Source organism: Musa acuminata, chromosome BXJ2-9, assembly GCF_036884655.1.
Source record: "Musa acuminata AAA Group cultivar baxijiao chromosome BXJ2-9, Cavendish_Baxijiao_AAA, whole genome shotgun sequence".
Lineage (NCBI taxonomy): Eukaryota > Viridiplantae > Streptophyta > Magnoliopsida > Zingiberales > Musaceae > Musa > Musa acuminata.
This window is the reverse complement of record NC_088346.1, coordinates 46,512,732-46,530,897: the sequence shown is the minus strand read 5'-3', so window position 1 is coordinate 46,530,897 and position 18,166 is coordinate 46,512,732. Positions and strand designations below refer to the sequence as shown.

The 18,166-nt window shown below is 36.0% G+C and overlaps 1 protein-coding gene across 3 annotated transcripts in view; it reads left to right on the top strand.

Annotated features, from left to right (window-relative positions):
• The first annotated feature begins 4,544 nt into the window (after window positions 1-4,544).
• The window catches only part of LOC135585413 (187-kDa microtubule-associated protein AIR9-like), a 40,561-nt gene continuing 26,939 nt past the window's right edge, over window positions 4,545-18,166 (top strand). Inside the window, exons 1-14 of one of the 3 annotated variants that reach the window (XM_065126891.1) lie at window positions 4,545-4,702; window positions 5,113-6,102; window positions 6,293-6,358; window positions 8,673-8,738; window positions 8,873-8,944; window positions 9,048-9,113; window positions 9,234-9,296; window positions 9,379-9,444; window positions 10,308-10,407; window positions 12,750-12,851; window positions 15,013-15,236; window positions 15,329-15,443; window positions 17,467-17,587; window positions 17,713-17,888. In XM_065126891.1, coding sequence (XP_064982963.1) covers window positions 5,287-6,102; window positions 6,293-6,358; window positions 8,673-8,738; window positions 8,873-8,944; window positions 9,048-9,113; window positions 9,234-9,296; window positions 9,379-9,444; window positions 10,308-10,407; window positions 12,750-12,851; window positions 15,013-15,236; window positions 15,329-15,443; window positions 17,467-17,587; window positions 17,713-17,888 — 2,053 coding nt within the window. In that variant the 5' untranslated portion in view covers window positions 4,545-4,702; window positions 5,113-5,286. Of the gene's footprint in view, window positions 4,734-5,081; window positions 6,103-6,292; window positions 6,359-8,672; window positions 8,739-8,872; window positions 8,945-9,047; window positions 9,114-9,233; window positions 9,297-9,378; window positions 9,445-10,307; window positions 10,408-12,749; window positions 12,852-15,012; window positions 15,237-15,328; window positions 15,444-17,466; window positions 17,588-17,712; window positions 17,889-18,166 lie in introns of all 3 variants that reach the window. The other 2 variants (XM_065126893.1, XM_065126892.1) reach the window with 2 other exon arrangements.

The window sequence follows — 18,166 nt, the reverse complement described above, 5'->3', positions numbered from 1 at the left end:
GTCCAGACTCCAATGCCGGCCCGATCGATCCGGTTTAAGGACTAGAGAGCAGTCGGGTTCGGGTCCGAGCGTGCGGCAACCCGCCCAGTGATCAGCATCCGTTACTCGCGCAGGGTGCCTTAAGATTGGTGCTATATATATATATATCCCTTTAAAGTGAATTCTTTTGTATTTACAACTCCAATATTTTAGGTATTAAATATTAGATATTCTTTAAAATACAATGATAATAGTGATTACTAATAGTTAATTTATGTTTATTGGATGAATATTAATGTAAGTAACATATATGAAAGATAAAAAATTTGAAGCATATATAAAAAAATTCTAAGTGTCTCGACTCCAATCTCATCTAAGTCAAATATGTTTAAATTTAATATTATCAATGTTTTAAATTTTAATATTTTTCTCTTTATACATTAGGATGCTCCAAAACCTTGAATGACTTCCACAAACTTTACTCCACGTATCAAACAACAAAAAAATCTGAAGTAATTCAAAAAAAATAAATTCTTGAAAAAAAAAACTTAATACTTTTTAAAATTTCTCACAAAAGGCACATACTTTTAAAGTTTTTTAAAACGACATCCTTTTTTAAAATAATATTTTACCTTTTTATTGGTTACCCTATTTGCTTAGCTCAACCCATTGAACTATACCATCGTTCTCGTTGCAACTACTCTCTACGGTAACAAAGGTTGCTTAAAGTCCATGGAGGACAACCTCATATGCATTGAAGAGAACGATTAACCCTCACATGTGAGTTGCAGCGAAAGATACCAACCTAACATGACAGAGGGTGGTGGCAAAATGATGAAGAGAACGATGTGTTAATAAAAGAAGGGGCAAAACAATATTTTCATTAGACTAGAAGTACTATTTTAAATTTTTTTAAAAATATTATATTCTTTGTCCTCTCTCACTTCTCTTTCCTCCTGCATTCCTCATCATCTCCTCTCCTCTCTATCGATGATAAGACCTTTAAGAGGAACAAGGGAGCATCGAAGACGAGGATAAGAACGTAGGTGACAACGAGAAATGCGAGAGAGAAGAAAAGAAACGAGGGACCGTTTCAGAATTTTTGAATTTATAAGAAAAAAACTAAAAATGAGAATACTGTTTGAAGAATATCTAAAATAATATTTTCTAAGAAAATTGCACAAGAACACAACCAAATATATGAAATGACAAAAAAAAAAAGAAAGAGCATGTATGTACTGATTCACTTCATAAAAGTCTCTGGCAGAGCTGCAGACACAAAATATAAAATCACTGACACTCATCAATGACCTTTTCTTCTCAATCAAGCTTAGTTGTCATACATTCCTTGTTGAGAGAAGTAAACATCTATTTCTGCTTCTTTCGCTCAGAAAACAACAGCATCTGCTTACTCCATGATTGTCATTGATGAGTTCCACCAACCTCAGCCCAGCTTGAAGCGGGAGCAGTTGAATGGTCTTCCTCATAGTTTGGCAGGTGAACAGTGAACTCAGCTCTCAAATGATGCATCAAAGAGCTTCCTGAGGTGGGCAGTGTTTGCTTCGAGGTTGGAGAAACAATGCTTGCTTGTAAGCTGAGTGTTTATGTTGATTACATTCACTTTTCATGGTGTTGTTAGTGTGTCTGATTCAAGGACCCAATTTGAAGACAAATTTCTTTTTTTGAAGCCTATAATAACATTAGCATTCCTTTTTCGAATTAAGGAAGTTTGCACAAAACAACGCAAGTGTATATTTTATTCATCTATCTTAAATATGTCAAATGTTAGCCTAACTAAGTATGATCTGACCTGATCCATTTAGTTAAAACAAGGCAAGTAGAATCTAATTATTGAGCTGCAAGGACATTTGATCAATATGTTATGTTGGATTGGTATTATTCTGGATATCATAAAATCTATGGTTCTAATCTTTAGAATTATTTAGATGTATTGATGTTTGCAAAACTAGTATGAGTCATAACTAGTAAGATTCTTTCAAATTTCAAATAAATAATTTTAAATTAGAGTAGTGCCATAGATAAATTTGTTTGAGGTTGATGATTTAGTATCCATGTGTCATGGGTTGATGTCAAATGTTCCCTACCTATATAATATGGTGCATGCTAATGAACTATTAATGCTCACCATATCTGGAATATTATAATTTAGAATGACATATATAAACATTTTGAAGAACATATTTGTACAAAAAAACCATTTCATTTATTACCCTCCCACAACCTCTGTTGCTGCATATATAATGTTCATATTTCTTGTTTTGTTTTAGACCATTTTCATTTATTACCCCTTCAACAACCTCACTTGCTGCCATGGGATGAATGATTTTGTTTCTTGCTCTGTTTTAGATTGGTTTTAATCCTTTTCATGCACTTTTTTTTGGGGGGTCAGTGTCAAACATGTTTGCTTTTTTCAGCTGAAGATTGAGTTTATAAACACATTTGCAATTTGTACCCCACAGCAGTATATTTTGAGGAGGAAAAGAAATAACAGAGGATTTGTTTGTCCACAAGTTCATATATATTTTATATCCACATGTTCATGCTTATCCAGACAAGTTTGACTTGGTACAAGATGATTCTGAAAGATCAACAACCAAACAAATGTGTTGGCAAATGAAGTTAATTCTCATGCTCAGTTCTAGAGAACCCAAAGTACACAATGACAACAAATGCTGATTCAAATAATGCACCAAATTTAAAATGTGTGTGTGAGAGAGAGAGAGAGGATCATATGCAGGACTTTTGAGTTGGATAATATTGATTAAGGTACATAAATGCATTGCTTGTTATAGATATGTATTGATAACTAAATTTTGCTAATAAAAATAATATTCTCAATATTTATTTTTTATCCTATATATATAATATAAAACCCTGGTTGATAATTTTAGTATAAAAAGTGCACCTTCTTGAAATATCTTGAACATAACAACAAATATTCTCACACTCTTTTAGCTCTCCATGGTTATTAAAAATAAAGCAAGTACATAGGAAGAATAATCCTATATTAATTTTATTGAATGTTGTACCCATTTAAGGAAGTAATAATTATTTTTTACACTCACATGCTAAAGGATGAGAGTCTTTAAAATATAGTGTATGTCAGTTAGATTAGTTTCTAAAATACTTTTATCATTGATCACTTCCCATTTACAAAAAAAAAAAAAATCTTTTTATTTTTGAAAAAAATATTGTGATATTAAAACATTCAATCTTGATTGATTTGATCATGCAATAAGCAAGATATAATATTGCATTCCCAAGATCTAGTAGATGTAGTGGTGACATTATGAATTTTATATTGGATTTATCTGCCAACCCCTTTGAATATATTGTGGCACATCTTTTGACAAAAAGGAAAAAAAAAAGGGTATTTGGTTGCACGTTATCTTCATCCACAACTAATTAATCGCATATTTTATTGAACCCCATCATTAATTAATCAATAATCATCCGGTCCAAGGCACACCAAATACCTAATTTAGAGGGAGGCAATCAATCACGGCTCAGATCTACGGCCACGATCTTCCATTTGTGTCGGCATCAGCCACTAGTAGTCCCCCCCGCCCCCCACCGTTTCACGGCTTTTCGATACCTCAGCATTGTCATTGGCGGAAGAGACTGTGGGACCCAACACATACTGGAAAGCATTGCTCTTCCTCCGGGCCCCACCCTACGTAACCACGCAATACAAGTGGGGTGTAAATGTATGGGCCTTCTATAATAACCAACAACGTTGAGGGGTTTTATGGAAAAAAAGCCTCCGCTACTAGAGAACCGTACAGACCATGACTTACCACCGCTTCTGCTTTATGATTGGAGGAAGGGCACTGTGGGACCCACTATGGGTAAGTTTGAATGCGCGTGAGGAAAGTACAACGGTTCCTTGCGTAGCCACGCAATGAAAGTGTAGTTTATATAATTACCACTTAGTCAAGGAGTTTTATAGAAAAAACTATTGCTACGAAATACCTACGTTCCACGTCGCTACCTCTGCCTTCTGATTGAAGGAATAATGGGACCCATTATGGGTACGTGACGGTACACGTGAAAAAAGTATCGGCTGTTCCCCCCTGGCCCCACTTGCTCATCCACGCATTACAGGTGGGACGCATATATTCGTATAAAGGTCTTATAATAATAACAAAAGCAAGGAGTTTTATGGAAAAAGCCACCTCTGCCACCAAATATACTCTACAGCTGTCATTGCGATCCACGCACCGCCAAGTTTTGGTCACCGCTAGCCGTTGCTCACCACGACTGCTCCTTGGTTAGGTCGTGGGTCGCATCGCGTCACCGACCTTGTCGAGATTCCCTCCAAGTCTAACTGGAAAAGGAAACGTTGTTTCTTGGAATAACTGTTACGTGGAGGTGAAAGAGTGGAATTGCGTGGAGGCGTGCTTGTACGTTAGCTGGAGAGGCATGTTCATTACCGACAAAAGGAGGGCAATTTGGTCAAATGAACTCTTCTCGCTTCTTTTCTTTTTCCAATTTTGTACGCGCATCCAACGAAAGCCATCAATCGCTCCTTTTTAATATCTTTATTCTTTTCATTTATCGTTTGATTACTTTTCGATGCTTCCGCTCGTATCCGTTTCTCTCTATCTCTCACACTCTCTCACTCACAGAGATCGTACTCGCGGACTACATTTGTCAAAGACGAGTAGGGTTTGTTCTGGTGACACGGTCACCCGCGTTTGAGGTGAGATCCTGCTCACTGGTTCGATCCTGCGGTAGGTTCTTCTTCTAATTTGGGTTCGTTGTTGTTTCTTTTCTCGTGGAGATCGATGTAGGGCGTGGACCTTCCCTTCTAGGACCTGCATTTCCGTAGGTTGCGAAAAGTTTTGGTCTTGCTTCGGATTTGATGTGTTTTTCCTGTGGATTTTGGGTTTTTGGTGGGTTTGTCTGCATTTAGCCTGGATTTAGTGCCAAGATTGGAACGTTTTCTTTCTTCTTTGAGTTTGTCGATGTGTGTGAGATCGGTACCTAGCTTTTCTTGCATCTAGCTGGTTTTTACATGAATGGAAGAGTAATCCCTGTTCTATGTAGGATCACTATGGAAATGATCTAACGACCAACAGCAATTCGATTTCTTTTTTCTTAATTTCGCAGTGTTCCTCGAGGAGTTCGTTTGGAGAACATGCGTGTCGACTTCGTTAGTTGCCCGCACTAGGCCCAACTCATTCACTTAAAATTCGTGTGCCGAAGGACTCGAAAAGGTATTTTTGCGTGATCGAGCTGGCTGGGTTTGGATCCAAACACCTAAGCTACAAGTTTTCTGCTGAAATGGAGTCAGTTTTGGAGAACGATAGCGAGGATCCGGCCAAAAAGGTTCAGTTATCGACGTCCTCAGAGAAATCGACGGATGCTTCCGTTGGAGTTTCAAAAAAATCATCGAAAATGGTAAAACCTAGCGAAATAACACCGATTGCTTCGACCAAGAAACGAACAGAAGGTGCTGGTCCAGCAGATAAGATTGCCAACAGGTCTAAGTCTACTTTAACCAAAACCGCTGTGAACTCAAATGCATTGCCGAGGAGAAGTAGCACTGGGGGCATGGCACTGAAACAGCCATCTTCTGCTACAAAACGAAAGGAAAATGGAACTCCAGCTGAGGCTAAAAAGATCGCTCCTTCGCTTTCTGATCCTGGAAAGAGAAGCAGCAGCCTTGAGAGCAGACGTTCATCACTGCCTTCTGTTAGCTCGAAAATACCTGCCTCCGTAAAACATTCAGAGACGTTAAAGTCATCTCCCATGTCAAGGTTATTATCCAAGTCTGACAGTACGAAGGCAGACTTGACAAGGAAGCCGTCCATCAAACCATCATCACCATCACTTTCAGCTTCTTCCTCAAGAAGGATTACCTCATCTTCAGTGGATGATCCCAATGGCCGCTGTAGTCTCAGAAGAGTCACTAACAATGTATCTTCTCCATCGGGGCGCTCACCTTCAATTATGAGTAGCTCTAAAATGAGGTCGACATCTTCATCTGTTGAGAGGAGTTCGTCTTTATCAGGCCGGAAGAAGACTTCATCTTCTGAGAGTCGTGATTCTCGCTTCATGATGCTTCCACAGGTCGATGTCAAGGCTGGTGATGAACTGGTAAGTGATGAAGCTCATGCTTAATATGGAATCTCATCTGGAATTGAGTTCTTTTTCTTTTAAGTTTCTTCTATTTGATTATATTACCAATAGTAGAGAAAAACCTGAATTCAATTAGTCAATGCAGTTTTAGGAAGAACATTCATCGTTTAAACCACTGCTTCTTTTGCTGTTTTTAATGCATTTTCAGCGGCTTGATTTAAGAGGACACAGAGTTCGCAGCCTTAGTGCCTTGACTTTGTCACCAAATCTAGAGGTAAGTGTGCATTTTGGATCAGTTAGCAATTTTGGTTCATTTACATAGGCAAATAATGCTCTTTGAGTGAAGAATGATAGTTATCTGGTTTGGGCCTGTAATCTTGTCGACGTAATGACATGAAATCAGTGAACAAATATAAAAGAAGGCTACCGATAATTTTGATTCATGTATTTATTTTCAAGTTCCAACCATTAACAATGATCAAGCAACTTAAATAATAACCTATTCATCATTTTGTGTTATTTTAACTTGGGGGTTGGTTCTGGTAACTCGCTGCGTGGTACAATGGACTACTGATAATTTTGATTCATGTATTTATTTTCAAGTTCCAACCATTAAAAATGATCAAGCAACTTAAATAATAACCTATTCATCATTTTGTGTTATTTTAACTTGGGGGTTGGTTCTGGTAACTCGCTGCGTGGTACAATGGACTACTGTTTGAAGTTCCAAGACCATCGTTCATCAGCATGATGGAGAGCATAAAACCCTACATAAAGTTAATTTGTATGTGGTCAAACTATTACTATGGTCTTTTCTCAAAGTTCTGTTTGAAGATATAGAAGCTCACTTGACTAAATTCTTAGTTTTTCCAATGAATTTGGTATATGAATAAAACATTGGTAACTTTATTTTCAAAGAAATGGAGGAAATGAATATAGAGGTCACCTGCACATACCTAATAAGGTGGATGTCTACTATAAAATATCATGCTTTCCTACTTACATAAAGATTGATCTAATTCACCTGTGGGAGTTGTGATGAAAATGTTGTCATCATCATGGCACCCTTATATAGGCCTCTAACTATATGACATAAAAGATTCATGGAATGAGAAAAGAAGAATACATGGCAGAGAGATAAAGGTGGACAAGAGAGAATGTGTTGCACTATTGCAGCCTCTACTTCTTTAATGGTACCTCTATATCTCTATGCTAGGCTACAAGCATAGAGATATAGAGGTACTGGATGGTTTGGAGGGTTCTAGAGATAAATCCACTGATTTGGGTTGCTTGTGATAAGGTTGTGTTACAATGTACACTATGTGCTTGAGGTTATGATGAGATTTCTTTAGTAAGATTGACGTGACTTCTTATTGCTTAAGTACTAGATCTAAGAAGGAAATACATCATAGGATCTTTTGCATGATGGAAAGTTTTAATGCTTTCTTTTGTTAGTGTCATGGCTGATAATACGGATTCATACTTATGAATTACATATAAGGTCAGAGTTAAAGATTTTGCAATGATGTAGAAGTCTCAGCGGTACCACATTTGTTATTTTGATTAGCCTGTTTCCCATGGTCTACTAAGTCAAAAATTTTAGAGGGCTCAAAACAAATAATTTTTGTGATAAATTTTTTTCATATGTATTTGATGGTAATCTTAAGTATTCCTTGAGAAAAGGGCAATCTTATGGGATATGGAATTAGTATGTTATGTAAAGATGTAAATTTGCATAATTGCATAAGAAATGTGGTAAATGGGAGAAGGTTGCACTTGTTGGGGACTTTCCATTACTGTAGGCTATCTCTAGTAATTACATTTTGAAACATGTAAAATGTGCCTGTGGTGCAAGGTGTCTGGAGTATCATATTGAAGCTCGACACTTGTTCGTTACTTATAATGATTATTAAGATCTGGTCTTCGCTGAAACTCGGTATGCTATTGGCAATAGAGTATATGGTGACTGATGAGTTTAATGAGCTAGCTGTGATTGTATGCACTTCATAGGTAGCCTATGATTCGCCCTATCGATCCGTACCGATGTACCAATCGACTGTACCGATATGATACATATACGTACTAACACACCGACGCATGATATGGTGGAGTGTACCGACAAACTACTATGTACCGCCCATACCGGTCTCCTATCAGACCGATACATATATACCAGCCATATCGAGCTGTATGCCATGGCATAACGAACCTGATAGACTAGTTGAGTATGTAAACATAAGAATTGCTGACATTATTAACTGGGTTACATTAAACATGCTTGAGAGTTGACACAGATTTCTGGTGAAAATAATTGTTACGAGATAATAATATCTTTACGTGTTAGTGCGATTCTGTTAATTTCAGCTTTCTGTTGCTAGGCTAATTAATGACTGCATAATTCATGTTAACATCTTTCTTTGTTTGTACTTTTTGATTAAATGTTGTGAGAGTACTTCTTTCTTGCAACATATATGGGGTTTTACTTTGTTTCTTTTGTGTTCATCTCAAACATACAGAACAAAGTATACATTATAAATGCTCTCTGAAGAATGACTGCTTCTACATGTAGTAATATTTCTACTTTATAGTTTGTTTATCTCAGGGATAACCTTCTATCATCCGTAGAGGGCATTGAGATTTTAAAAAGGTTGAAGGTATGGTTTCTTGATATATTTTTGCCAGCATTTATCATCCCATTTTATAAAATAACAGGGGTTACCTTCAAGTATTTTCTTTTGACCAAACATCCCAATGGTATATTGATGAGTGGGTATATTTTATCTTGAAGGTGCTTGACCTGAGTTTTAATGATTTTGAAGGACCTGGTTTTGAGCCTCTTGGAAATTGCAAAGGACTTCAGGTATGTAAATGGTCTTTTAAGTTGTCTTTTACTTGCATACCTCTGTATGGAGGTTCTTTGCCTAAATATGCAACTAAGAATGATTTGTTCCTTATTACTTTAGCAACTTTATCTTGCTGGAAATCAAATAACATCGCTTGCTACTCTTCCTCAACTTCCAAATTTGGAGGTATGCTGTAATCATCATTTATCATAATCTTAGACTGGATAATATATTCTCTTTTAATAATGCATACTATTATAGTATTATTATTTCTCACAAATCTACGTCGAACTTCTTCTCTTCCAGTTTCTCTCAGTTGCTCAGAACAAGTTAAAGTCACTTACCATGGCTAGTCAACCACGGCTGCAGGTCAGCTAATTTTAATTTATTAACTTTTTTTCTCTTTATTTTTTTTATTCAGTCACTGTTCTTTGTTTTGGTACTCATCCAGGTATTGGCAGCTAGCAAAAATAAGATATCAACTTTGAAGGGCTTTCCACATTTACCACTTCTGGAGGTCAGGTTATCCTACCCATTTATCAAACTTATGGTTTCTTCTCGTCTTTCCTGCATTGGCAGAACAGAAAAAAAAAAGAGAGAATTTTTTAAGCTTTTATTTTGACTTCTTATGTAAAGTTTTTATGCTTTTGTTTGTGCAAACTTTGAGCTTTAGCATTAGAGATGCTCAGTTTTATTCTCTATTTGAAATTTAAGAAAGGTTCATCTATTTCATCTGAATAGATTTTACATTGACATAGTTGTCTACTTGTCTTTGATGTTACATGTTATTAATGCAAGTTGTGGGATTCTATATGAAACTTGTATATGACTTTATGAGAAAGATATATCCTTGAGAAAAGCTTAGTTAACTTAAGTACAATTTTTCTAGGAAAACCTTGGAGCCTTTGGGATGTAAACGATTTACCAGATTTGTGAAGAATAAAAATTCAGTTCATGGGTGACGTAATTCTAACTGTCCTCTATAGTAATAGTTTCATTGATTCTTTAAGAAAATCACTATCATGATGAATGATAATTATCTTTGAAGAATGGTTTACAAAAAGTGCACGAAGGTAACAAATTTGTTGCATTTCTTCTGTTACATTCAATATTGTTAATTTCTAATATGGTTGAATAGGCGATCACATCTGAATGAATCTTAATGCAGTATTTGGTGTTATTTTTTGAAAATTTCAAGTTATCATATTGTTTGGTATCTTGTTTAGCAATATAGAATTGTTTCTAGGTTGTTATTTGTCTTACGGCATCAATCCTTAAAATGAGTAACCTTTCATTTGCTGCATTACACTCTGGAAACACTTTTCTTTGACACATCATTAAGAGCGACTTATGTGAATTTTCTGAATGTTACATGTGCAGCATCTGCGTGTCGAGGAGAATCCTATACTAGAGATGCCTCACTTAGAAGCAGCTTTGATACTACTTATTGGTCCTACACTTAAGAAGTTCAACAACCGTGGTATCTTCCAAGTTCTTTGATATTCTAATGTGACATAGGTTTTAAAGTCTTTTCTCTATCTTGTAAAATTTGCTAGAAAATCCTTTCTCACTACTCCTATCTTAATCTAATTACTTGCTGCAAGTTATTTCATTTCATATTATTTCTATTTTATTTGTCTTTTCCCTGATATCATTGAGTTTGACATGCTATGCTTGTTCATTAGTTTTCTTGGTAAATATATGTTTTCATCTTCGGTGCAACCTAACGAATGATGCAGTTTGTATGATTAATTTCATCATTATCTTGCCTGATCTTGTGGTAATCCGTGGGATAATTTTTGGAGTTCCAGAATAATCAGTTATTAACCTTCAGAAGCTGACTTCTGTAAAAGCTCTGGACTATGGCTATTAACTGCCCTTTTAGCACATTTGCTTGGAAAGACCCACTTGTTGATGCATGATAGATCATGATATAGTTATGCATTTTCTGAACCATGACCAATCGAAAATGAGTATGAGTAGAAATTGATTAATGCTACCTCATCGACTTGGACAAGTCACAGGGTCACTGATTTACTGATGGTCATCAATTTGTTCACAAGTCTATTAAGAGGTATCTAACAAAATAAAATAATTTTTTTTGAGTAATACTAACAAATAAGCATACATAGAATGCATTTATTGTTGTGTTCCAACTATTATACGGCATTATCATGACATTTGATAAAGAAATTGTTAATCACATAAATAAACAAATTAGTCATTATATCATCTAAACAATTAAATTAGCTTGTGATAATCACCTAAAGTACTCTCAGAATCCATAAATAATTAAAACAAAAATTATTGCTAATAAACATATTAGAAACAATTTTTTGCTTATGTTGATTAATTGAAAAGTGCTTATTAGGATAATTATATAATAAATAGCTAACCGAGAAAAAGTGGGAGATGGTGGTGCCAAAATTTTTATTACTGGTGTTCTACTGGTTTAATAACTTATCAGATTAGTAAGATCTCGGTATACTGGTTGGTATACTGATATCATCTGTCACGTATCATTGAATGAATAATAAAAACTAAAAAGAAGTTAACAATGAATGATTCTGTACTGGGGTTAAGCAATATGTTTCTGTACTGGTAGTTGGTTGAACTGGTAAATATTTGTTGGTACATACTAGTCCAACTGATAATTAAAATTGCAACTAGTAAAGGCTTGGCCTTGCTAATGGTTGAGGACGCCCTGGTGTTCGGAGGCAGTGAAGGTGGCTAGCTGAAATTCCAAATGTGGCTTTGGTGATGTTGAATGTTGAGGCAACAATGGTGTAGCAAGGCCTTGACTTTCTATCTTAGAGATGCATATGGCAGTAGTGATTTAAAAAGCGCTATGCGTCAAAAGGCATCAAGGTCTCAAAATGCCCGAGGCGCTAGGCGCTTGCCCAAGCGAAGCAAGACACTCTAAAATATTAAAATATAAAAATATATAATATAATTAATAAATATGATTATTTAAATAAAAGGGATAAAAAATGTCATCGAGTGAAATTTTATATGAATTACTATTAAACCGAATCGCCTAGGCGCCCGGTTGCCTTATATGAACTGAGTGCTTGCTCGAAGGGCCCGACGCCTAGGCTTGGGTTAGCGCCTAGGCAGCGCCTCATTGAAGCATGCCGCCTAGTCCTCATATTAAGTACTCGGGCCTCACCTCACCCGAGTGCCTAGGTGAGCGCCAGAGCACCTATTTAAATCACTATATGAATGACAGGCAATGGTTTTGTGAAGCCAAGCAGCAAGTGGTGTTGTATCCTGCAAGGGAAAGTGTGGTGGGTTGGAGGGAAAGAGGAGAGGAGGTAATGCAGAGATAGAGAGGGGGGTGGTAGCAAAATAAGAGGTGGTGGGGTGCGGTCATGCGCAAAAGGAAAATAGGGAGGAGTGATGGGGCACAAGTAGAGGCAGTTAAGATAAGACAAAAGGGGATGAATATATCAGACATTTGGACTGATTTCAATGAACTTTTTTTTTCTTAATATTGTAATTTATTTATTTACCATCTCCAAAGTCCTATTTGAAATTTATAACAAGGGTAATTCAAGTCTTTTGCCATTTATACCAAAACTGGCCTGATATTCTATGGATCAATTGGCTAAAAAACTGGGTGGCTCAAGCAGCTAAACCTGGTTTACATGCATTTCCAATACAGAATTGATTGACCAGGGTTGGTTCCTGATTTTCCCTGACATCCTAGCCGGTCCTGTCTGATTTTGATAATATTGAAGTAAATTATCCTTAATTGTGTGACGAAAATTGCTTTTTTGTTAGATTTGCTTGATCTCCTCTCAATTCAATTTAACAATGCAGATATTTCTCCTGAAGAACTAGAAATTGCAAAGCTATACCCAGCACATACAGCTTTGTGCATTAAGGATGGATGGGAATTTTGCCGTTCGGAGATTGCTGAAGGTATGCCTTATTCGGTTCTATATTTTATTATGATAATCTAATATGGAAATGTTATCCATTCTAGGCCTTTTGAAGATTCTCTCACCTTTATTGACTTGGGAAACTTAGTGACACTGCACCTTTTTTCCTAACATTTCATCTCAATTAGCTTAATTTCAATATTTATGGTACTAGCTCTTGTGATTTTCTTGTGTTCTAACATGTCCTTTGGTTGATATTACATGTATTATGATCTTTAGGCATTTGTTTTTAGGGGTACTGGGGTACTACTTTATGTGAAGGTTGTGTATGTGGAAGGGTTAACTAAACTGCATCTGGTTGCTTAACCGAAAAACATCAGGGAGGCTCAAGAATATTGTGCAATATGTGATGGATACTTTTAGCATTGCTCATTAAAGCTTGATTTCCTGCCTGGTATGTGACAATTTGTTATAGTTGACAAATTAATTCCAAAAGCAGCAGATTTAAAAGCATGGGTGGTCTCTATATCTGGTATCACAACTTTTGGTGTGTAATTCTAGCACTTTTCTGTAATGATTTATATGATTGCTTAACTGAAAAACATCAGGGAGGCTCAAGAATACTGGGCAATATATGATGGATAATTTTAGCATTGCTCATTAAAGCTTGGTTTTCTGCCTAGTATGTGACAATTTGTTATAGTCGACAAATTAATTCCAAAAGCAGCAGATTTAAAAGTATGGGTGGTCTCTATATCTGGTATCACAACTTTTGGTGTGTAATTTTAGCACCTTTCTGTAATGATTTATATGATTGCTTAACAGAAAAACGTCAGGGAGGCTCAAGAATACTGGGCAATATATGATGGATAATTTTAGCATTGCTCATTAAAGCTTGATTTTTTGCCCAGTATGTGACAATTTGTTATAGTCGACAAATTAATTCCAAAAGCAGCAGATTTAAAAGCATGGGAGGTCTCTATATCTGGTATCACAACTTTTGGTGTGTAATTTTATCACTTTTCTGTAATGATTTATTCCTGGCTGTCCTGCTAAAAGGACAGCCACATGTCTTGGAGCTTCGATCATCACATGATAACTTAAGCTTCTGTTGTCTGATGAAACATTGGGAATTCGGGACCATGTGACTCAATGTCTATCACAGTATTGGTTGACTTCAAATCATTGGGCTTTCTTTTATTCTTGCTCATGTCCTCTAAATCCTTTGCATTTTTCATTTTACTCACCTGCCTTTTCACTTTGTCACCTGGTCTTGATGTTGATGATAGCTTTCTTGAGGCTCTTGACATTGATCTCGGGATCAACTTAATATATTTTTATATGGTGAAGAGGTTTCTATTTATTGTATAAGGTGGAATTCGAACTTGAGGGGGTTGGTGTGGCTGCAAACATGCTTGAGGTTAGTTTAGGCAGTGGTGAGCTTTTGCTGGTTGTCATACGGATGGAGTGCAGCTTTAAGCATTTCTTTCCAATGCATGGATAGTATGATAAATAGAAACTTGGTTTCACTGTTCCTCTTCTCCTTGTATTCGCGGCCAACTGTGATGGTTTTGATTTGCCACTGGGAGCTCATTCTGTATCCTTCTACGTGCTCAAGCCGTCTACCTTTCTTTTTCTTGTTCATTCAACCCTTAAACCTTACTGTTAACAATCTGCCAGATGTGTTCTAATAAGAATGCCGGAATAATCTGGCCATCTCCTGTCAAGTTTTCCTGTGTTGTACAGGCATAAACAATTCAGCTGAAATTCCTGAATGTTAAAGCCATATTTCTTTGAGGAGTATTCTTAATATCTTATCATGGTTGTTGCAGTAGTTGTCAAACTAGAACTTTTGACAGGCTAGTTGATGTATATTACAAGGTTAAGAATTACAGTCTATTCAAGATATTTTCATCCAAGAGGAAGGAAAACACTAAATTAGGATAGTTTAGGAAGGTTGGACTTTTGCATGATAATTCATAAACAACTACTACTATTAGGCTCTTTTATCTTGCGTATGTAACAATGTACAGTCAGCAGATTCTCTATTGATTGAATATATCCAAAATCATAGTCTCAAAATATTCTTTGTTTATCTTTTCTTTTTGACATAGTTTCTCCTTTGTAATACTTTGTATAGGCTAAGTCTTTCTGCACAGTGTCAATATCCCTCTTAGAAAAGTTGTGTATCTTCTGGACAGAGTCAACATTTTCATTCCTATTTGAGCAATGGAAGGATAACATTCCTCCTGGATACATGCTTAAACAAGCTTCAATTGATCAGCCATTCGAAGAAGATATCTGCCGCTGCCGCTTTAACTTTGTCAACTTAAGCAGCAACTCTGAGCTGGTCCTTAAGCACCAATGGCTTATAGGAGAAAGAACTCTCTCTAGCTTTGTACCTATTGCAGATGCTGTAGACGAGGTATAAATTGTACTTATCTGAGTTTATCTATGAGTTTATTGTTTCTCCTGATGTTGCGATATGCTAACCATTTGTTGCTTGCCACTAATAAGGTTTACTGGCCAAAGCACTCGGACATTGACAAATATTTGAAGGTTGAGTGCACTCCAATCATGAATGGTGTTGAGTACCCTTCAGTTTTTGCTGTATCATCACTTGTTTCCCCAGGTATCTCTATTGATATTTCATGTTAGTTAAATATTTTTTGTTGTTTGTTATAGAATATTGTTGGTCTAAGTTCATGTTTTTTTGCTGTTCATGTGTATATAATAACTCGAGGATATGTGGTTATAATTTGATGCGATTGAATAAAATTTTGAATTTATAATTTGCACACAACTGGATATAATTTGAAACCTGATGCATTGTGATGTTATTTGCAAGCAAAAACTTTGTATATAGGGGAAAGGATTTTGTTTTTTTTCTTTTTGCGAGTATACTCCCTCTTTTTGTAGACGATTTCTTGAATCTTCATCATATCATGAGAGTATGAACAAGAGTGAAAAGCGAACTTTTGTGCATGTAAAGAAAATATGTCACAATCATTAGATATTGCTTCACTGCCCAGGAAAGTTGGATTTCCAGATAACAATAGCAAATGATGACTAATAAATTGCTATGAGAAAAGTTGGGATGTTACAGCTTCTTGTTGTTCTTACTTCACATTTCTACCAAGGATCTCTTATTAATGGAAGTGCAGCATCATTATCATCCTGTGATGGGGTAGATAACCTTTTACGGCTTCAAAGTTCTGGATCTTATTATTCAAGAATATCAGGGCCTCTAGCTTGCAGTGTGCTTTAACATTTATTTTAGTTTTAGCTTAACAAAATATGTTAACTATCACATAAGGGAATAGTATGGTATGCTTGGTCTTGTTGATTCTCATATGTCAACTAGTGGAATTCTATTTCCATATTTTTGTTAATTGCATTCTTCATTGTACTCTATACTATAGAGTCTGTAGTTCTTTGAACTCACCCAATTAGTCCATCGCATCCATCTTTTCTGGAATATAGTAGTAGTTGAAACAGAATGCCATTCACCTCAAAATTTGTGGTGAATAGCTGCTTGGAAGTCTTCCATAGCTAGGGTTTCAACAAGCCCTTACTTGGTATGCAATATATGCAGTGGTTTTTTCGGGCCACTTATAGCAGCTGCATGATCTCTTGAGAATCTGGAAATCTTGTTGGATTCGGTATTGAGAAATCATATTCAGGGTGCATTTCATGCAGTGGTCCCCTGTAGCAGATCTGAGGAGAAATCAACTGGAAACATGATCTATGTAATTTAGTTTAATGATCTGAGAATAAATATTATGCATATTCACAAAGCTGAAATGGAAAACAATATTTGTGATTTGCTCATTGATGTTTGTTATCATTTTTGAATGAGACAACAAAATCTTTGGATGTGATTTTGTAACACAAGGTCCAAAAAATATCTAAGATTTTAAGTCTACATAAATATATTGGGTACTACCATACTATGTCAGAATGGAGTATATATGTGGGTTTGGTCTATTTAGTTAAAAGTAAGTTTGCAGTCTTTCTTTCATTTGGCCTATTATATGAGTCTTCTTTCTCTCGTTGATGTTTGAAAAGTTACAATTAGATTCAGAAGGAAACTACCATCACCTTGAGAATTTTAGCTTATTTGGAACAACACTAAGAGAGCATACTATTGAAGGGCTTCTAAAGAGTGAATCGTATTTTAACAGATGAGCCTCACATATAATAATGGACATTGATGTAAGTAAAATGGGGTGTTTCATATCTGGCTCTTGAAGTCCACTTTTAAATCTCATGGCTCAACCCTTGTCAAGCAGTGGATTTTACCATGCTGGAGCCTGGAGTATCCTTAGTTTTCTAGCAAAGATCTGGTATTGAATGCTGGATACAGAGAATTATTACTATTGTTGTTTTGCTATCTTAGTTGATGATGATAAGATGTCTACATTAATTTATAAGATAACAAGCATAAACTAATGATCAGATTTTGGATTGGTAGAGATTTCTTTTTTAGTTTTTGTTGCTTTATTTTTGTAAGAAGTTCTTGTAGAGTTGTTAATAGGAGGTAATCATCTTGCATCGCTGATTTCTAGTTCCTGAAGGAACTTATATGTGATACTACCACTACCATCGTAAGTTTATTAATAGCTTGCATGCTCTAATAACAATTCCTTGACCAGGAACTGGATATCCTAAAGTTCTGAATTTGAGTGTCCATGGTGAGCTTGTGGAAGGAAATGTGATAAGAGGTTCTGCTGAGGTTGCATGGTGTGGTGGAACCCCAGGTAAATGTGTGGCAAGGTGAGTCATCTACTGTATTATTTGAAATTGGTTTTCTATGTTGCACCAGAACATTACCATTCTCATATTTTCCTGAATGCAATCCTTATAGTGAAAAGCCTAACATCCATGAATCTGTTTAACAGCTGGTTGAGACGAAGATGGAATGGTAGTCCTGTTGTAATAGTTGGAGCTGAAGCTGAGGAGTACACGCTAACTTTAGATGACATTGATTCAAGTTTGGTTTTCATGTACACTCCAGTTACAGAAGAAGGTGTCAAGGGAGAGCCACAGTATGCAATGACTGACTTCATAAAAGCAGGTATTGCTAACTATACATATTATGAGTTGATGTCATTTATTTGACCTGCTCTGTTGTGATTCTTTATAGTTTATGCTGTAGCGTATGGTGCCATACTGCCTACAACAATATGCATATAATTTTTCTATCTGGTTGTCAGTTCTAATTATTGGCACTTGATATTTTAAATGCTTATGTATATATTTTGTTTGTCAATTACCAAGTAATATTCTTGTTAGTTGTTAGTATCAGTAAACATCATTGTTCTTTGAGCTATCTGTAGGAGCACACGTATTTCT